Source organism: Rhinolophus sinicus, linkage group LG07 (genome assembly GCF_036562045.2).
Source record: "Rhinolophus sinicus isolate RSC01 linkage group LG07, ASM3656204v1, whole genome shotgun sequence".
In the NCBI taxonomy this organism is placed as follows: Eukaryota; Metazoa; Chordata; class Mammalia; order Chiroptera; family Rhinolophidae; genus Rhinolophus; species Rhinolophus sinicus.
The window spans coordinates 80,129,023-80,150,381 of NC_133757.1; the positions used below are offsets into that span (position 1 = coordinate 80,129,023).

At 55.0% G+C, this 21,359-nt stretch overlaps 1 protein-coding gene across 1 annotated transcript; it reads right to left on the reverse strand.

Annotated features, from left to right (window-relative positions):
• Positions 1 to 1,869: 1,869 nt before the first annotated feature.
• On the reverse strand, positions 1,870 to 20,888 carry RAB8A (RAB8A, member RAS oncogene family). Its single transcript, XM_019737019.2, has 8 exons — positions 20,707 to 20,888; positions 16,098 to 16,158; positions 14,143 to 14,203; positions 10,465 to 10,542; positions 8,933 to 9,022; positions 8,286 to 8,351; positions 6,849 to 6,899; positions 1,870 to 3,166 (listed from the first exon to the last, which is right to left on the reverse strand). Exons 1-8 carry the CDS (start codon positions 20,828 to 20,830, stop codon positions 3,074 to 3,076), a joined length of 624 nt encoding a protein of 207 aa, XP_019592578.1. The 5' UTR covers positions 20,831 to 20,888; the 3' UTR covers positions 1,870 to 3,073.
• Between the last annotated feature and the right edge of the window lie 471 nt (positions 20,889 to 21,359).

Here is a 21,359-nt window from a genome sequence, read left to right on the forward strand (position 1 = left end):
ACCTGAGAATGGACAGGCAGCCCCCAGAGGAACTTCCAGAAGGGGACGAGCAGGGAGATCTGGGGCTGGGACTGCAAGGTCCCCCGCCCTCCGACACCAGGACTTCTCACTGGGGCCTCAGGTGGTGATCCGGGCTTCCACGGCCCTATGTGCGATGGCCCTTGGGGTAGGTGACTACAAAGCAATCTCGCCGTGGATGTCAGGCATGGAGAAGTCAGGCCTGTGCAGCTTCCATGAAGGGGAAATAAGAGTTGGCCATGAGAAGTGAGTTCCCATAGATGCTATGATGAGGTGGGAGGAGAGGGGGGAAGGTTTGGGGGGGCCTCTCTGCAGAGGCAGCCCTGGATGGTCATGACCTCATGGACAAGTGGCCTGTGCGGATTTCAGAGGACTGCCAGATTAAGGGTGCAGCAGGTGCAAAGGCACTGGGGCAGCAGCAAGCATGGAATAAAGCAGGAGAGGGCTGGGATGGTGAGCCAGGGGATGACGGCAGAGAAAATGGAAAAGGTGAGATAGGCTACAGCATGCAGGGACTAGTGGCCCATGGTGGAGTATGAGTTGTATCTGAATACAACGGGGAGTTAGAGGTGCCATCTTATTTCTATTTCTTAAGGATACCCTGAAAACAGACTGAAAGACAAAGGAGAGGCTGGGAAAGAGGTCAAGGGGGTAATGGCTCCAGTGTGGGAAGGGATGGCTACAGGGCACGATGGAGCATGGAGGCCAAGATAAGAGCTCTGTCTTAGCTATGACATTTATCTGAATTAGAATAGACAGCAGGCAGGTGGACGTGGGTCTCTGGAGCTCAGACTGGAGTCTGGGTTAGATCTGCAGTGTAGAAGTCACTGGCATGGCTAAGGGCCTTGCTGGCCAGACTGGCCATTGGCTGGCATTCAGGAACTTGTAGGGTGAAATTCCCCACGCTGATATGAAACCTTCCCTACGTGAAGAGTGGCTCACAACAGCGCCTACATGTTTGTACAAATGATGTGGTTTACACTAAGCACCTGCTGTCTGGGCTGCTGGAGTTTTGGCACATGCCAGGCAGAGCTGCCCACATGACCAGCCCCCTGGGCACCCTGGCAGACACTTCCCATGGGTTGTCACAGCTTTGCAATGAAGGAGTTAAGTGCGTCCCACATGGAGAGTACTCCTGGAGTCTTCCACCTGGTTTCCACTTTTTCCCTGAGCCCATTTTCCTTTTGTGTCCTTTGGCTGGAATACATCAGCTATATGCTGAATCCCAGCGAATCACTGACCAGGGGGTGGTCTTGGGGACCCCAACAGAGTGGAAGAAACCTGCTGCAGGGCCAGTCTGAAGAGGCAGTGGCCAAGCCATGTGCTAGAAGCCAGGAGAATTGGGGGGTGTGCTCCCGAGAGGTGAGGAAGGGGGCTCATAGCTGAGTGTGTAACTTGCCAAATGGGTGTCAGCGGGAACAAGATGAGAGAATCTTGGTGGCATCATGTGGCCTGAAGTTGACTGGGTGGGTTCAGCAGGGCACATGATAAACCCAAGTGGTGCTAGGAGTAGGGACACGTTTACCTGCGGGCTGGGGTAGAGCTGGGGGGGCAGTGGGAAGCTTAATTTTCCAAGTCAGTCTTTTGATAACACTGTTATCTCCTCAGAGCCTGGGGTACCCACTGCCTCCACTTTGAGCCTGTCCAGACCCAAGGCCCCAACCAGCCTGGGCTGTATTTTAAATGGGCAACCTGTGAACCCCAACACAATACCTGGTCACATCTACCTACAGGGAAACTGTGGACATGAAAATCTGTGAACTTTAAAATGAGCTCTAACTCGTTTGTTTTCCTTAAGTGCGTTTATCGATGTACACAGAGCATGTTACGAGATTTCAGGGGAGAGCAGACTATGGCTGGTATGTTGGTTTTAATTCAAAAAAGAAATTATGACGCCAGTGGCTTGGGTTGACAGCAGCTTGGGGGGAGGGTAAGAAAAAGAAAAAGAAAGGCTCCCTGGTGACACCCCTCAGACCTGGTGACCTGGTCCCAACTGCATACTCTCTATGGGAAGGCAGAGCTGTCAAAACAAAACCAGTGATGGGAGTCAAAAAAACCAGCCCAGATGGCTCTGCGGTCAGTCTGTCACCAGGGACGCTTCGAGCTCTCGGCCACATCCAGCCATAGGTGTGCACCTGTCCCAGTCACCTGGGTTTGCCACTGGAAATCAAAGACAGAATCACTTCATGGCACTACCGATCTGGAAAAATAAAAATCTCAGCTAGAAAGAATGTCCAATTTAGAGACTGTGGGAAGACAAAGAAGAGTGGAGGCTGTCTGGGGGCTGAGAAGGCAGACACCCCAATCGCGGGTGGACAGTGTATGGTCGTACTTTCGGGGTTACCCGTGGGACGCAGGGTCCCCTCGGTGACCAGACGGGGGCTGCCGAGAGCCCGCCGACCACGCCCGAGGCCTGGCTGCACTCCAGACTGCTGCCGGCTGTGCACAGGAAAGGCCGCTCCACTCCGCTTTCCTTCTCAACACTTTTCACAGGATTTCCTTAATTTGTGCTTCCCTTTGGTTTGAGAGTCAAAGAGAATGGGAAAAAGAAACAACGGATTTTGTCACTTGTCCAAAACTGAGAGACAAGGTGAAAGTTGGGAGTCAGCTGTGTCAGCAGATGCTTCCAGCGCCTGGTGTGGGTCACCTCGCTGATGGTGCAGAGTGGGGCAGTCCGGGAATCATCACTGGCCTTTGGGGACCTCACTTCTGCGGTGGGGGATGTAGATGGGCTTTCTGTTGCGGTTTGAGTTGCGTCACGCCCCGGAGATGGAGGCTCACCTCGTCTCCACCTTCCTCTCCAGGTACACGATGCGTGGGCCAGTCGGCGGACGTCACAGGAAAAATAGCAAATCCTTAACTTATTCCATCTTCAAAGTTGAAAAAGATTAGACAGTTACTAAAATAAACAATTTCTCAATTGTGTTCTGGTGGCCGTGAGCCCGGTGGCCACGGCGGGGACGTTGTGGGGGGAGGGCCCCGGCTGAGTGAGGGGCTCACTCAGGGCAGGCACAGTCAGCTCGGCTGAGCGAGGCTCAGCGTAAGGCGGCGTTCCTCACAGAAGAACACATCGGAAAAAGCTGGTCTTCTTCTGCTGGTCTGACGTGATTTTCACTCCCTGGTTGCTCCCCTGGGGGCTGTTGCCTTCCTGAAGTCACAAAAGGTTTCCTGAGATTACGGCTGAGCATCAGCACTACATCTCTTACGTCTTTTAAGCAACCAGCCAACTAAGGAACCAACCAACCAACCATCCATCCATCCCCTTCCATCGACCAACCATCCATCCATTCCCTTCCTACCAACCATACATCAGTCTATATCCTTCCATCCAACGATTATTTATCCAGCTATCCCCTTCCATCACCCATCCAACTGTCCCTTCCAACTGACAATTCATCTTTCACAAACCCAGATGTGCTTTTCATCTACTACCCACCCACCCTTTCTACCACATTCATTCTTTCAATCACTTATTTACCTACCCAACTAGCCCTTTCCATTCATCCCATCAACATCTTTCCATTTATTCACCCATCTCACTTTTCCCTACTTCCTTCTCTCCACTCACCCACCCTTCCCTCCTTATTTCTGTCCCTCTTATGTGCCGAGCACCTATCAGTGAAGTAGCCAAGGGGCAGCAGAAAGACTGTTCCTTAGGATTTGGGGGGCGGGGCTGGGGTTCAAGGTCCTAAAGCCACGCATACCTGGCGGGTCCCCATGTCTCTGTGCTGAGGCTCTGGCTTACCACCTCCTCCCCCAGTGCACCTGCCACCCCGCTGTGGGTGATATTAATTTAACCCTAAACCCTAACCTTGCCCATGTAAGCCTCACTGAGAATACACCAGTGCCCCACACTGGTTTCAGAGGACTGTCCGCATCAGTCACCCAGCATTCGGAGCCTCTGTGATCTGGCCCCTGCCGACCCGGGGAACATAAATCCTATTTCCTCCCATGTCACCCTGTTTGAAAACGTTCAGCCTCTCTTCTTTGACTAACTCCTTCCCCTTTCAGCTCTTAGGTAAAACCTGAATTTAGTTAACAGGAATCTTGAGTGCACACGCTGCGTCGGGCACTTTTGTGTCGCTGGGCATGCAGTGGCGGGTAAGAGCCCCCTGCCTTGGGAAGCACACTGTATGGGAGACGGAAATCACGCAGGTAAACAAACAAGCGGTGACTTCCTGGTGGGGAGCAGTAAGGAAAAGGCAGGGGGAGGGGTGGAAGTGTTTTGATGGTGATGACGTGTGAACAGAGACCTCAGGGAGTGAGGGAGCGACGCCTGAGACAGTCCAGGTGTGGGTCAGCAGAGATGCCCCCAAAGACATGTGTCCTAAGCCCCGGAACCTGTGACTATGGTACCAGGCGTGGCAGGAGGGATTCTGCAGATGTGACTCAGGGGAGATGGGGAGAATAGGCTGGATCACCCCGGGGGGCTCCCTCTAATCCCGCGAATCCTCAAAGGCAGAGACACCTTCTCAGCTGCGGTCCAAGAAAGAGAGGTGATGATGGAAGCAGGGTCAGAATGATGCTGAGTGGCTGGCTTTGAAGACGGAGGAAGTGGTTATAAGGCCAGGGATGCAGTGCCCTCTACAAGTTGGACAAGCAAGGCAATGGGTTCTCCCCTGGAGCCTCCAGAAATGAATACAGCCCGGCCGACACTTTGATCTGAGCCCCGTGAGGCCCCTAGCAGACTCCTCACCTACAGGACATGAAGACAATGAGTGTATGTGGTGCAAGCTGTGAAGTTCGTTTCAGGAATTTGTTATGGAGGCCTAGGAAACTAGTAAGGGGATGGCACCCCAGATGGAGGGGAAAGGAAATCCAAACCAATATTGGGGTGCTCCAAGAACAAGAAAAGACCAGTGTGGCTGGAGCACAGGAGGCAGCGTAACAGCAAGGTGACAAGGTAGAGTGGGTGGCAGCAGCCAGAGCACGAGGCCAGGTGGCCATGAAAGGGACGCTGGCCCGGGGTGTGCAGTGAGACGCACAAGGTCGTGCTGAGGGGGAGAACACCAGAGGTCCAGAGCTGGGGTGGGCATCGGCAGAGGTCGGCTTTCTGCAACACTTTCAAGAGAGACGATGTGGGCGGGAAGAGCCGGCCATATCAGTGGAGGAAAAGACAGACACAACTTGCAACTGGTAGATAAACAACCCCCGGGAGCCAGTGAAGAGGACTGTGATTACAGTCAGCAATACTGTGCTACCAACTGCACAGTTGCTAAGAGACCAGATCTTAACTGTTCTCAACACAAAAAGGAAACGATAATTGTGTGACGTGACAGAGGTGTCAGCTAACGCGACCACGGTAATCACACGGCAATACACTAATGCAGGGGTGTCCAAACTTTTTTCAACGTTTTTCACCAAGGGCCATATGTGGTAAAACATACAAACAGCCGGGCCACTCACTCGAGGTGAAGTACGTATTGCCTCACCTGCTTTATTTAAGCAAACTAAATATACTTTTGGAATTTGCTGCGGGCCAATTAACAATGGATTATGGGCCGCAGTTGGCCCGCAGGCCACAGTTTGGACACCCCTGCACTAATGTATCAAGTCACATTGTACCCCTCAAACTTACAGAACGTTGCATGTCTCTTATATGTCAATTAAAGAAATTTAAAAAAAGATCGATATGAAATGGCTGCATTTAACAAAGGTGGTAGGAAATGGGTAGGAATTTGATGGTCAGTGATTTGTGATTCACTTCAGAAAACGCGAAATCACAAGGATGACGGCTGCACATTGTACATTGAAATCTGTGCCCTGGAAGGATACGGCACATTCTGGAGCAATCAACGGGCCAGTATCAAAAACACAGGCCAAGGGCACCGTGATGCTCAGCGTAGCTGCCAGTGGACACAAGTGCGTCAGAAGGATCGTTAAGAATCAAAAATGTAACATTAGCCTGAAGAGAAAAAGAACTGTAAGAAAATCAGTTGTAAGAAATGTTTTTGTAAAAGTACATTGGTTTCCGTGGGCTGTTTCCCGTTTTGGCCAAAGAGCTGCTATTAAATCAATTTTTACTTGTGATTCAATTTATGGTATCTTAGAATTATGAAAATATACTTTTTAAATCAGGTGTGAACTACTTGACTGGCACTTTTTGTTTTATGTGTACTCTTGTGTGACAAGATGTAAAACGCTCCACAAACACAGCACTTTATCCTCCTGTGAGACCGGGGAGGGTCACCTGGCCGGGAAAGAATGACCACTGGAACCGAGCAACACTCATGATACCGTTTAGGCGCTAAACGTGCCTGAAGTACAGCTGAGCATTCAAACTTGACCAAGAAAGCATTAGTTAAGCAGAGTGCTAGGAACTATGAAGTACTCCCGTGGTGAGTAAAAAAACCCCAGAAATAAATGAAAGGGTGCATGGGAGGGATTCAGGCAGGACCTCCTGGGGGTTTCAGAACTCTGGGACCCATTGAAGGCTGTCAAGCTGTCACAACCTGCAGAATTTGGGGCTGGAGGGTTGGGGGGAGGGGAAACGGCTTTTCACCGCCACACTCATCAGGATGGGTGCTGCTGGGGGCCATTGTCTGTGTGTCCCCGGCTGGCCTGTGAGCTCAGTAGGCAGGGCCTCGTCTGCCTGGGCACAGCCTGGAGCTGCGTAACTCTGGGCCATGAGGAAGGAGCGAGCAGATGAGCGTGTCCAGGGGCTGATGTCCCAACCACACCTGCTATGTCTTGGTCCTTCCCAGCCATGCCTTACCGGGTCCAACTGGGCCCTGAAACGCAGGACGTGCCCAGGGCTGCATTATACTCGAGACAGAGGATGGCAGGCTCCACAGGGAGCCATGAGGAGATCAGGAAAGACACACACTCACCAATTTTTTGTCCATTTTTGCTTTGATGTCTCTGGCGAGAGTGAAAAATGCCTGTGGAATAAGGATGTTGTTAGCACCCAGAGATGAGCAGCCAATGGGCCTTGCTGGTTCTAGGCACCACTGTGGAGTGGCTGTGGTAGGACAGCGCGGCGCGGGGGGCAGGTCTCACCTGTTCGGCCCCATCAGTGACCCTGGGAGGTGGGGTCAGGGAAGAAACTGGGGCTCGGAGGAGCCAAGTGACTTGGCCCAAAGCACCCAGCGGTTAACTGACCAATCTGGAAGAATGCAGGAAGAGAACCTGTGCCTGACTCCTGCACTGTCGCCCACTTTGCTCCCTTTCTGATGGTCAGGGGTAGGGCAGCGAAAGACAAGCAGCTCTTTGTCCAAACAAGTTTCATTTTGGGTCCTGGCCCGGGAGAGGGGCCTGGAAGGGCTGGGATGGGGTGAAAGAGTCATCTTCCAAGGATGGCGAAGGCGCGAGCTGGCCTGACCCCAGGCTGCTGCCCCTGTCGCAGCCTCTTGACCCTTTCTTCCCTTCCTTTGTCTGCTCTATCAGTGAATACTGACAAACCCCACTCCATCCCCTGGGCCTCATACAGGGATGACTCACCCTCGGCACTTGCACTTGAGGGCCTCCTAGTTTGGTGGGAGGGGCAGTCTCAGCAAACCCCCACGAGGAGGAAAGTTCTGTCATGGAGGGGGGCTGGGGGTGCTGGGGACCCAAAGCGGTGAGCCATCCCTATCAGAGCTAGAGGATTCCTTGGGGAGAGGCGACAGAAGAGGGGGTGCAAGGGAAGGGACCATAAGCAAACGCTTGGAGGCGGCCTGGGATGGAGAGGGGTGGGTAAGGCCTGATCTATGGGCGGCACACACCAGATGGGGCCGGATAGGGAGGGCCTTCTGAGACAGATGTAGGGGGTTAGGGTGGGAGTGCCGTGGATGACCGGTTTTGGAAAGATCACTGGGGTGATGGGATGGACCCACCAGGTCGACTGCAAGGCTGGCGTCACTGTGAAGAAGAGAGGTTGGCCTGGATTCCCTGCTTCATCTGGGCCTGTGATTGGGACCGTTCTGTGTGGGTGGCATGGCCAAGAGCACCAACCCGGAATTGGCCTGGGCACCAGCCAGCTGGGACTCTCTGGGCCTCAGTTTCCCCATCTGTAAACCCCTGCCTACTGCCCAGGGCTCCCCAAGAGCCAGTGAGATGATGTCCTGAGTGCCTAGCCAAGGCCTGCACCTACTGACATCAGAACACGGGGGTAATTCCCCCTAGGGCCACCTGGGCCTCACACACAGCCCTGCCCAGGAAGTGCCTCTTGGACGGATGGCCGACAGGACAGCCCAGAGCCTGTGGCCATTCCCTGTGGCAGAGCCTCCCTGGAGGGGACAGCTCGATCCGCAGCCCGAAGGGGCCGGCACCGTGGGCCTAGGACTCACATTCTCCACGTTGATGTTGGCCTTTGCACTGGTCTCCATGAACTTGATTCCATAGTCCAGAGCTAGCTGTGAGGGAGACACACACGCACACGTCAGCCGCCAGGAGCCCCTGACCCCCAGGAAGCACCCTAAGGAGGGAACAGCAATAGGGGGACAGGTCCAGGGCTGTGGAATTGCTCCTCTGAGTCACCAGGGGACAGCAGGTGGCAACTGTCCCTGGCAGGAGTTTGGAGGGGGCCTGGCTCACACCACGGCTCCACCCTCTGCTTCCTGTGGTTCCCGAGACACCACGCCGGACAATGCAGAGCACAGCCTAAAAGCCCTCACTGCTGGCAGTCTTTAGCCTGAAGCTCGATTGGGCATGTTTCCCACTCATTCTTCCCATGCCATGTGCCCCATGGAAGGGGCTGACTTGTTCCTTTTGCCCGGTCGAGTTCCTTGTCCTAGGACCCGCCGTCTTGAACAAGCCAGGATGGTGGGTCACCTTATGCTCATGAAGATTCTGAGGGGTTCTAACCCAAAGTCGGCCTTCCCATCAGCAAGCAATCGGGCGGCCCTGTGAGGCAGGGCATGGCTGGCCTCCATGTAGAGAACCCTTAAATCCCGAGGTCCCTCTGCCCCAGGGTGCCTGGCAATGCCACGCCTACCTTCTCTCCCCGTTCCTTGGAAACTTGTCTCTTGTCATTCACGTCGCACTTGTTCCCAAGTATCATCTTTTCGACGTCTGCAGAGGCGTGCTGGGGGCAGAGGGGCAGACAGTGGAGAGGAGACGCATGGTGAGACTGGCTCAAGCCCCACTTGCAGCCTGACCCCCGAAATCAGAATGGTGGGGTCAGGACTGCTAGACAAACCCTTGTGCAGATGACATGCTGCAGCTCAGAGAGGCTGAGTGGCCTTTCTGATGTCACACAGCCAAAGCCAGGGCCGAGTCCGGGGTTCTGGCTGCTGAGGACGGCTTCTCTATGGGCTGCGCCAACCAGGCTCCTGTGTCTGTCCTGGCGGGATCTGTGGGAGGTATCCCTGCTCACCTCTCTCTTTCCCTCCCAGGCTCCTCTGCTGGGGGCCTCAGCTGCTGTCCTGGGAGCTTCTGCCTTGCTCCAGCTCTCTCTTTGGGCTCTGGTTGTGCCTGGGGGGGGGGGGGCAGCCCTGGTGCTTCGCCAGCCCCTGGTGGTCCCTTAACTCTGCCTGAAAATGGCACCTTTGTACGAGCCCCTGCTCAGGGCAGTGGCCCTGGCTTCCTGAAAGCACCAGACAAGACCTGCTTGCTGCAGCTCAGACCTGGTCTCACTGAAATGACCTGCATGGCTTTCTTCCTGATTTCCTGCCAACCAAAGGGCCCTCCCGCCTGCTGGCCAGAAATGGCGCTTCCACAGAGACTGCCGTGAGAATGAAGTTCCTGCTCCTCAGCCACATGCAGCCTCCCACCAGCAAACTGTTGTCATCAGGGAGGCGGCCCTGTACACCTGCTCAAGCCTCAGGCCGGCAGTGAGTCCAGGAGGGGAAAGTCCTCTGGCCACGCCTCAGACCGTACACCCGACCTGGTGAGTCACCAAAAGCTACATGCGCCATCATCCAGGACGGCTTTAGGGGTGAGAAGTTCTTTGGAGATTACAAAGGTGATGACACTGGCTTTGGGACGGGCAGGCAGGGCTGGCACCTTCTGCTCGCTCTACGGTTCAAGGTCTCCCTTCACAGCCAGCTACAGTCTGAGTGCTGCTGGCCTGAACACGAGGAGCTCACACACCAGCTCACACCCTGCTCCGCTATGGCTCAAAGTACACCTGACACAGCTTCTCACCACACCCTCCAAATATAGGGGTCATGCCAATTCTAGAACCTTCCTTTTCTAGAAAGCAACAAACGTTCGTGGTGACCAAGAGCTTGAGTATCACCTCTTTCATAACCAAGACATCACCCAACCCAACAGCCCAGCTGGGGAAATGGGCTCTCAGAGCCGCTCTGTGAAGCGGCCCGGCCAGCGTGGTCTCCAGGACCGACCACCCCACTCCTCCAGGCCCCACTCTGGCTATGTTCCTAGCAAACGGGACTCTGGACAACTTCCCAGTGGGTGTCTTTGTGCATCAGTGATCTCATCTGTAAACCAGGGGCTCCAGGGTGAGGACCAAGGAGAGGACAGATGGGAAGGTCGTCGTGCGTGGATGGAGCCCACAAGCCTTACCTCCTCAATGTTCCGAATCCAGTTCCGGATGTTGTCAAAGGATTTCTCATTGGTGATGTCATAGACCAGCATGATGCCCTGAGCAGGGGAGACAGAGACACACTCTGGACAAGCTGCGAGCTCTCGGAATGGGAGGCCCCCGACATGACCTCTCTCCCCACAGCTCCCTCCTCTCCATCCCTGGGGCTCCTCTGGTGGCTCCAGCACCAGCCTCTCAGTGGCCTCCCACGCTCCGGTCCTGCCCCTCAGCCACCCATGGAGGTGAGCCTCCACCCGACAGGCCAGACCACCCCACACGAATGCTCACAAGTGGGTTTGCTGGCTCCTGACTGCAGGCACGAAAAGTACGGCCTGCTCACCCCGGCAGCCCCCGAGGTCCACCGACCTCCCAGCCTCATGCCCTGCAGCTCCCTCAACACCATGTTCCACGGCCCCAGCGCCCACGATTCTCCCCTCCCACACCGACTACCTCTGCTGTGCTCAGCTTCTGCCACCCTCACTCACCCCCCCGGCCTGGCCTAAGTCATCTCCTGGGCTCGGCCAGCACTGCCTCTGCTGGGGGCCTCAGCATGGCCCCTTGTCTGGCACCTACTTTGTGCCAGGCACTGTACTGGGGTCTTCCTGAAACCTCACAGGCCAGGTCAGATGGTCCTGTCATCTCCACTCTGCGGATGGGGAACCTGAGGCTGGAGGGTGGGGTGGACAGGTCCTGTCTCCGGTCCCACAGGACAGTCAAAGGCACAGCTGGGGTCTGCACCCTGGGCATCCTGACCCGACACCCTTGCGCCTTCTAGGGACCCCCCCAGAGCGGGGCCTGGCTTCGAGCTCAGAGCCAGGCAGCACTGATGCCCCTGTGGTTCCATAATCAATGTGTGCACACCTGGGCAGTCTGTAGGTCCCGAAAGAGCTGCAGAGGGACCCTGCCTCCATCTGAGCCCACGATCTCATTACTGTGAGGGGCAAATATCCCCATTTGTTAGAAGGGAAACTGAGGTGCAGAGAGGTGACCTTTAAGATTCAAGCCCAGGTGAGGTTAGCTAGCTCCCACGAGGAAGCTGTCGGGGCCTCCTTAGGACGACCCTTGGATGGTCCTCAGGCCGCCCCGGACGCCTTGAAGGGTGCCCACAGCGAGCCAGCCTGTAGCGCTACCACAAGCCCCCTGTGCAGCCCAGTACCTGGGCTCCAAGGCACGCGGCCTCAGCTGAGCCGCCCAGGCTCGGCTCACTCCATTCCCTTCTGCTACCTGCTCCCAGGCCCCAACCCTGCATCCACAACCTCTGCTGTGGCCGAGACCCTTGTCTCTGAGGCCGCTTAGTTTGCAGAGTAAGAACACGGGCCGTGTGTGCTGGGCAGAGAACTGTGGGGGCAAGGGTGTGTGACAACACCATGGAGACAAGGCAAGAAAGCCAGAGCACTTCCAACCCCCCGGCCCGTGACTTTAAGGATATACACAGTGGCCTTACAGCCTGCCACGGCCACGACCCCTCAAAAATATGCCATCTGGAGCCCTGATTCAGGGGTCTCCTGGCGAGCCTGAATAAAGACTGCTGACAGAGGCCTGGGAAGTTCCAGTGGTCACGATGTCTGCGTCACCCCAGCCAAAGCCAGCATAGGCAGAAGATGCTGGTGGGCAGACTCCACAGTCAGGCCTCTGCCTAGCCCCTGTCCTCCCGCTGCCGGGGCAGGAACGCCACAGGGCTGTGAGACCCCTTTCTCCAGGGACTGGCTGTTCTGCTGGCCTAGGATGCCTGCTGCCACCATTAAGTTGGCACCATGTGCCAAGATTACAGCGTTCCAGATTTTTACTCATGGGGAGGTAGAGGGCAGGGCAGTGGATAGAGCTATTGGAAAAGAGCAGAAGTACCTGGAAAACATAGTGTCACCTTATTCCAGGTCCTCCCTGAAACTGCCCGCAGGGCTCCCAGGGACCGTTTTCCTGGCCCGTCTGGAGACAGCTCCCCATAGCTGTTTGTAGGCTCACAAAGGGACAACACACATCCAATGTTCCCGTTTGAGACCCCACCATCCAGTACCACATGGACAGAGCTGATGACGGGGCTGCAGTGCTGGCAATGTCCTCTGACTGTCCTGTGAGATCACTCCTGGCCAGACACGGCTCTGGGCACCTGGAGGATGGCTGGGGAGACTGCAGGGCTAGGTTTCCTATTTTAACCAATTTAAATTCAAATAGCTGGTGGCTTCTGTACGGGCAGTGCCGGTCTAGGAGGATCACAGACCACAATCCCCTTGGGGCTGGACAAGGTCTTACAAATGGCTCAGTCCAGCCTGGCCAGGGGTGGGCTGAAGATGTGGGCGCTAGAGAGAGCCGCTAGGACCCGCCCCGACACGTATCCTCTGTGTGAACTTAAGCTGGCTATGGAATGGCACTGAGCCTCAGCTTCCCGATCTGTATAGTGGGGATAACCACAGCACCGCCGCGAGGGGAGTTGGGATTATGGCAAGACCTGGGTCCAGTGCCTGGCACAGGGAAGGGGGTGCAGGGTGGGGGTGGGGGGCTCTATTTCAGACCATAAAGGGACGGGGCCTGCCTGAGGCCACACAGCAGAAGCTCCCCCAGGACCCGAGTGCCCCGAGGCCCCTGACCCACCAGAGTACAGCAAGATGAGGGGAAAATTAGTAAACTAATTTTAATGGGCAGTGCTAAGGTTGCCACCCTTGTGACTGAGTTTCCATGATGTTTCAGACACAGCGTGGGCCACTCTAAATACTTAATGTCCCCATTCATGTCTGCCATCCAGCAGCACTTCCTGAGCTCTCACCACATTCTCAGCACAGGCCCAGGCACAGGGCATGTGGCAGGAGTGACCAAGACGCGGCCCAGTCCTCCCGGAGTGTATGGCTTCATGGACAAAACAGGTGTCTTTACAGTGAAATGATGGGGTGTGCCATGGAGAGGGCAGGGTGTGATGGGGTCTGGAAATGGAGAGACGGCCATGTGGCCTCTCAGCTGCCTGGGACATAGTCCTCCTGTTCTCGGTTCCACTTTCCAAGTAAGGAGACGGAGTTCAGAAGCTGACGCAGGCTGCCCAGTCAGGTCCTGGGGATCTGTCTGTTCCCTCTGGCCCCTGAGCACCCGCTTTGTAGAGACCTCACATGTGCATGACCTGCTCGGCCCTCAAGGGCAGGACCCCGGCCCATTCCAGGTCTCCCCCTGCACCCAGTTCAAGCCTGGCCTGGACAAGGCACTCGGGAAAAATACTTGCGGGATGATGAGACAGTCTCCTGATCACAGCACGCCACCTCAGGCCCAGGCAACGAATTTAACAGCCAACGGCCCAGAGCAAGTCAGCTCCTGGACCATCGTCAAGTTTTCAGTAGCAAATTCCACAGAGCCTGACGCGGGCCGTGTGAATACTCCTAAGTGTTGGGGCATGCCGGCTCCAATTTCACTGACCTCACCTGGAAGAACCGGCTTCCTGTGTCTTCCTTCATTCCCAAAGAATTAGGTTTCCTTAAACCCTGCATTGTCTCTGGAGCCAGAAGGAGCTGTATGTACGTGGGGGAGGAGCACACCACACAGCCTTTTCCTAAAACTAACCTGGGACTACGGACCCCTGAGGAGCCAGAGCCTGGGGCTCCTTCAGAAATGGCCAGGTTTTGGTATCCAAGCAGTGACATCCATTTTGACTTTAAAAAACAAAAAACACTAAACCATACCATTGCGCCCCTGTAGTAGGCTGTTGTGATTGTCCGAAACCGTTCCTGGCCAGCTGTGTCCCTAAAGATGAGAAGGAGAAGGGAAATTAGTGGTGCTGTCACAGTGGGAACAAGGGCATTAACCCAGGATGGATGCCCAGGTTTCTCACGGGCCACCTCTGATTTGTCATCCTGCTGTGGGCAGTGCCCCCTACGCTATTATTCTGTCAGAGAAAAAGTGTGGCTCAGAGGACCTGCCAATGTCTCCCAGCTGGGGACGCAGCAAAGCCACCATCTTCCGTACCTCTGCTTCCTGGGGGTCCTTCCCAGAGTTTCTGGGTTAGGAGAGCCACAGTTGGATGTTATTATTTGTGTAATTCCGGGGCTGTGTGTATGGAAGGGACTGGTCGTGTGGCCTGGGAACACAGCTCTCGCTGATGGGCTGAGCTGCTGGGTGACCTCAGCAGGGGAGATTCAGGAAGCACCTTCACGCCATCTCAGTGGAGGCCAGGAGGCAAGTCCTTCCTCACTGGCATAGAGGCGACACCTGGGTAAGACAGGCTCGGGCGAGCCTAGCTCCTAGCATGGAGCGTGTTCCGTGTTTGGCTTCAAGGTGACTTAACAGATGGGTGGCAGAGCCAGGGCCATGTCTTTTGTCTCCGGGCCCAGGGCTTCCCCTGCGACTCTGCACACCTCATCTCCCGTCCTGGGAGGGTTCTGCATGTCTGGCCTGCACAGAACGCCTCGCTGGGGGCTCAGTTGACTTTCTGATGCCAACAGCAGGCGACATTCATGGTTACAGCCACTTTATTCTCAACCGTGGTCTAGTCTAGAAAGGTTTTAAGAAAGTCACTAACCCCACTGAGATTCCTAAGAGCCGAAGCAGGAAGACTGGAGGAAAGGAAAGCGAAACTCTGCTTGCCAGTACAGTGTCACTTTGGACTTGGGCACTGAGGTGGCTGGGGAGCCACGGTTGGAAGTGGAGGAACTTGTCTGGCTTATAACTCACAAGGTGGTAACTTGTAAGGCAGCCAGAGCTGACTGACTAGGAGCTCTGCAGGATGACAAGGTGTTAGGCCTCATCCAAATTCTGGTTCTGCAATCAGACTCAGAGGTAAACACCACGGAAGTCAAGGGAAGCTGAGAAGCAGGCTGGGGTGACGCTCACACTCTGAGACTTGAGCGGGGGACTGAGCTGCAGCGGGGAGGTGGGGGTGGCTTTGCAGCCCACTCAGTGCACCCTTCCACCCCCCACAGGAGCTCATCTGGACCGCAGGGATGGTGCCACCCTCTCAAACATGACTTCTCTTTATTTTGCTCAGGGCTCATGCTTCCCACAAGTATGTGGCTACAGGGCAGGACGGCCCTACATCTGACCACCTGAACTCAGCCTGAGCTCCCAGCACCGTGGGCTGCAGACCAGTCAGCATGAGTGCCGGGGACTCATACTTCCTCCATTTTCTGTGGTACAGAAGTCGGCCCCAGGTGAGTGGAATGAAAACCGGTACCACCATGAGGCCCAGCCTCAGCTTATATTTGGTTCTGGGGTTTCAGGTCTGAGTGTTAGGAAGTGAGACCTGGGCGGCCCCAGGACAGAAAAGAGGAAGTGATGGCGGCCTCCTCGGGGAGCTGACAGGCTCAGAGGGAACTGCCAGGCCAGGGAATCTCGCCGTCCTCGCAGCCACAGAGGGCTCTCTCCACATTCAATGGGAGCAGGCCACTCTGAAGCCCAGAGCCAGGCTGTGCCCAAACCCAAATGCTAAGCTGATGGCGACTTGCAGCTATGTCCCCAGAAGGTGCTGACATAGACTCTGGGCCCCAGCAGCCAGCAGAGGACAGCTCCGGGGGCTTCTGAAGAAAGTGTCTGGGTTGGGCACAGAGAAAGGGAGGCCGAGGGCATGGGCACGGGGTGGGGACACCGGGGCCTCTGCTCGAAGCGTCGCCAGGGGAAGACACTGATGAAAGCAATGACTTACCATATCTGTAGTTTAATTCTCTTGCCATCGAGCTCTATGGTCCTAATTTTAAAGTCAATTCCTGAAAGAAAATTAAAAAAAAAAGGCACATCATTGTCAGGCCATTTCCCAAGCTGCGTCTAAGACGCGCACTGCCAACCTGTGCAGGTGTTAGTGGCCACAGCTGATGGAGCATCTGGTTGGCGCTGGGCACGTTGGGTGGGTCTTGGAATCCCCCACAACAAATGTGGACGCATCCGGAGAGCTTTCTCCTCTCACAGAAGGGGAAACTGAGGCTCAGAGGGCGGACAGGAGCTGCCTGGAGTGAAGCTGGGAGCTGGCAGAGCTGGCGGGCAAACCCAGGTAGCTCAGGTGCCAAAGCCTTGCTCTCTTTCCTCCCCCAACAGGCACCTAGCAGAGTGGGCCCAACAGGGCCCTTTGCAGGCCAGAGACCCACGCTTCCTGCGCCCCTGGCCCTCCCAGCACTAAGCCCCAAGAGGCTCCTGATACAGGTGGGCCTCCAGCTTTCGCACACACTGTTCCTTCTCTGCGGTGGTCCCCACCCTCCCCACCTGTCAGCCTGGCAAACCTCTCTCCTTTAAGAGCCACTCACAGGTCACCGCCAAAGAAGCCTTCCTGACCCTGCCTTCCTCTCTCCCACCCACCGGCTTTAGTCCTCTTCTCCAGGACCAGGGTGACCGCTCAGCGTCCTCAGCTCCTCTCCAGGCTATGACCGTTGCTCCCTTAATCCCCTCCCCAGCTTCCAAAAACACCAACTCAACCACATCGCAAAGCTAACCTCAACTCCAAACCTTCCAGTGTGTCCCCCAACGGATGAATGGATAAACGAAATGTGGTCCATCCATGCAATGGAATATTACTCAGTCATGAGAAGGAGTAAAGCACTGACACACACTACAACATAGATGAGCCCTGAAGCCATCATGTGGAGTGGAAGAAGCCAGACACAAAACACCACACAGTGTATGATTTCATTTATAGGAAATGTCCAGAACAGGTAAATCCAGAGACAGAAATGAAATTAGCAGTTGCCAGGGGCTAGAGAAAGAATGAGGAGATGGGGCGCTGGGATGGTGGTGTAACTAAGGGGCTTGGGGTTCCTTTTTGGCATAATAAAAATGTTCTGGAATCGATGGTGGTGATGGTTGCACAACTCTGTGAATAGACTCAAAGCCACCAAATCATACATTTTAAATGGGTGAGTTATATGGTTTGTGAATTTTATTTCAATAAAACTGTTACAAAAACCCAAACCTCTTCCCATAGCTTCCCACCATCCCTTCAGCCCCAGAATAAAGTGAAAACAGTTGCCTGTGTGCTCCAAGGTCTAGCCTAACCTTGTCAACTCTCGGTACCCATGGTTTATGCCCTCCTCTCGGGCCACACCTTGGCCACATTGCCCACGTGGCTATTTCCTAACCATCCCAAGCAGGATCTGGCCTCAGTGCTTTTGTGCTTGCTCTTCCCTCTCTTGGAACGTTCTTTCCTTCCACGGTCACCCGGCTCCCCCCTCCCTTTACTCAGGTCCCTATTCCAGGCATCTCCTCCAGGGACCCTTCCTGACCATCCTCTTCTGTCCTCTTACCTGTTTTTTCTTTTCACACGCTTATCCCTGACATTGTCTATTTGCTTCTTTGCTCCGTGAACGTTAGAAGCAAAACCTGCTGATCTGAATGGCCTGCAAGGAGAGGAAACAGCCAAACCCAGTCTCTGCCCTGGGAGTTTGTTCTAAATCAATGCCTGTGAAGCTCCGAGTCTCAGGCCTGGTTTGACCCCTCAGAATCCATGACGGTGATGCTAATTCATCCCTCCCTGTCTCAGGAGCTGTCCTGGGGACCACAAAGAATATAAGCCTGCACTTGAATTGTGCCCACTAGGCCATAAGATACATGAGGACAGGGACTCAAAAAGTTTTATGGCCACATATCCAGTGACTAAGTGTGGCAGGGGCTGAATACCTATTTTCTAGAAGCCAACTGCCTAGTCCTGCACACACACCTTGACCACAGGCCTTGTTACAGTTCTGCTTCTCTCTGATTCATCCGAGTCATCTCTGTAGCCCCCGTACCAAGGCACACAGCGGACATCAGAGAAAGATGGTTGAATGAAAGAATTAAGAGAAACGGGACCTACATGGCGTTGCATGGTTTAAAAAGCACTTTCACCAACATCATCCGTCTCCCTGAGGGAATGAATGAATGAGGCCCTGAGGAGGTAGTGAGGGCCAAGCCAGGCTGGGGAGAACCAATTCCTGCAGCCACAGAGCCAAATTCACACCACGTACAATCAATGGAGCTTACAAAAACAGACTTTGGCAAACATAACCTGGGCAGAAAATGAAGAGCCACTTAATTCCTGATCTATAAAGAAAACCCAGAGGTATACTCAGTGCCAATAGAGAATCCCCTTTATGCATTAGGTTGTCTTTCAAAACTAAGTGGCCCAGTGTCATCTCTTTCTAGAACAACCCCCACCTCATCATAGATGCAAGGGACCTATGAAATCAAGAAGCACCATTCAGTTGGCAGAGCCCCACGTGACTCGGCCCTATCCTCCTCCCGTGTTTTATTAACACACCAAATTTAATTAGGAAGTATAAACTTTATGAGACCTAAGAATTATGAGGCCGTAACTTCAAGGTCAGGGTGAAATAAACTTTCCTAGAAGACAGAGGCCTGCAGGAAGGCCACAAGTATCATGAAACCAATACAGAGTGGGTGGCAGGGATCCTGGGTTCAAGTGCCACCTCCACCTACCTAGGTGACTTTGCCCAAGTCATGGGCTCCTCTGCAAGTGGAGGCCAGCCTGCTCGGAGCCCTAGCATGCCAGCCTGGATTTTCTGGTCAAGAATCAGAAACCAAACAAAAACCCACCCTGGCACTGATCGCAGTAGCACTGGTGCTGAACAGGAAGATCCTGACACTGGGAAAGTGAGATCTGTGTTGAGCGACCCACAGCCTGCCAGGTGTTAAGTGATTGGTGGGGGTTCAAGGGTTATCCCAAGGTTCAAGCTTGGAGCAGGGGAGGGGAAGAATCAGAAACACCTGTGCCCCAAGGAGGGACGCTATCACTACAGGAGTCACTCTGCTTCCTCTAGACAGACCCTGGCAGACAACCTTCTATTCATTGTACAGTTCTGATCCTTAACCACCCAGGCCTCTGCAGAGAGCACTACTCCTAAACTAAAGAAACAAGGCTCAGAAAGGTGAAGTGATTGTTCAAGGGTGAACAGCAGCTGGAAATCAAGCAGAACAATTTCCTTTACTTTGCACCTGGCACCTGATTGTTTTGCAAAATGCAGCTCCTGAAGGAGGGCAATCAGCAGCTCATCATGGGGTTCAGGAGATGAGTTCATTGGGTTCATGTTACACTGGGGTAAGGCAGAGCCTGTTCCCTAGAGTTTCTCCATTCAGAATCAACTCCTGGGCTTGGCAACAGTCTCCAGCTTCTCCACTGCGGAGCAAGGCTGTATAGATCAGTCTTACTCCCAGGTCAAACCTTTTCACGTGGGCAATAGCTATTTGTGTGGCATGAGGAGAAGTCAGCTCCATTTTTGTGGCCGTCAGAACTGAAAAGCAACAAGCCAATTCTGTTCATCCACAATGTGGGCTGGCTTTGTGGGAAAGGCTGATCTGCAAAGTGACAACCGGTGTCCTGGGCCTCACGATAGGGAAGTCCGGGCTGGCAGTGGCAGTGGCTGATTTTGGTTTCTCACTGAAGCTTTTTATCAGGTATCTCCTTGGGGATGACAGGTCCCAGGGAAGGCAGCTGTCACCTGCCAAAGCTGTGACCCTTGAGTGGGATGGGAGGCAGAGCAGGGAAAGGCTCTGGACTCCTTCTCACCATTCCTTCTAGAGGAAATTCACCTATGCGGGACATAGGGTCAGGGATTAAAGGCTTAATCCCTGATTATTCCTGAAGAAGGAACAGGAGAGGTCTAGGTTAGAGTCCTGGCTCCAAGGTGGATCAGCTGTTCTTGTCCTGTGCTCCCACTCTCTGGGATGGCTGAGCCTTGAGTTTTGGGGTCAGGCACATATGGATTCAAATCCCATCGCTGTCACCTGAAGACTGTATGACCTTAGGTAAGTCCCACGCCTCCCTGGCCTTCAAATTCACCATCTGTGAGATGGGCTCACAACAGACCTAATATAGAGAACTGAAGAGTGTGATAATGCACATACAGTGCCTGGCACACAGTAAATTCTCAATAAAGTCAGATGTCAGGGGTCTTTACCCACAGCCAACTCCCCATGCCTCAGTTTCACTTCTGCAAGACGGGGACCCCAAAAGAACTGCTTTAAGGGCTGCTTTAAGGACAGAACGAAATGACACACGCCAAGACCCCAGCCCAGGACATACACTCACTAAACAGCGGGCTGAGGATCGGGGCCTCAGTCTCCTCATCTGCAAAATGGGCACTTGGTTTCCCCCACATGACCCGGGAACGCCCGAATGCTAGCGGAGGCGGCTGCTCTTTCCCCCCTCAGACCCCATCGACCACCTCAGATCCCTGGGTCCGTCCGGCTCGGCCCCTCCCTCAGCCCCTGCCCCTCAGGGGCGCGCCCAACCCGGGCCTCCGGAGACCCCGGCCGCTCCCCAGCCCCGCTACCTATGGTGGAGATGAAAGTGGAGTTGAAAGCGTCCTCGGAGAAGCGGAACAGGACACAGGTCTTCCCCACCCCCGAGTCCCCGATCAGCAGCAGCTTGAACAGGTAATCGTAGGTCTTCGCCATATTACACTCTGTCCCCGACGGGAAGTGCAGCCAGCGCCTCACCACTGGCTGCTGGCCCCGTCCATCAGCACCCAGCCCACCTCCCATTGGCTCCCGGCCCGCCGCGCGTCACCGCGGCCGACGCCCGCCACAGTGCTCCGCCCGTCGCGGGGAGATCTGGGGAAGGGGCGAGCGGGGCACGGAGCCGGAAGAAGCCCGAGAGCGCCGCTCATTGGCCGACGCTCGGGACAGGGCGGGCTACGATTGGCCAGCGGTGAGGAGTCGAGGGGCTTCAAATGAAGACCAGATAGGGGGCGTGGCATCCTGGGTCCCCGCCTTCTCTCACCGATTCTGGGGAGGCCCCGTCCCGCCCCCGAGGGGCGGGGAAGCGCGGGGAGCGGCACCAACGGTTCTCCGCGCCTGCAGCCTGGGGGCGGGGCCTGGGGCTCGCGCGCACGCGCGCCGGGGAGACCGTTAGGCGCCAGCAGAGGGCGCACGCTCGTGGGGTTGGTCTCTGGCTCCCGCCCTCTCGCCCCGCACAGGCTCAGTA

Excerpts from the sequence above, each read along its gene's own strand:
- RAB8A (XM_019737019.2), bottom strand. The coding sequence starts at position 20,830 with ATGGCGAAGACCTACGATTACCTGTTCAAGCTGCTGCTGATCGGGGAC. Across the intron at positions 14,204-16,097 it reads AGAATTAAACTACAGATATG|GGACACAGCTGGCCAGGAAC; the intron begins GTAAGTCATTGC and ends TCTCATCTTTAG. Across the intron at positions 10,543-14,142 it reads CCTACTACAGGGGCGCAATG|GGCATCATGCTGGTCTATGA; the intron begins GTATGGTTTAGT and ends TCCCCTGCTCAG.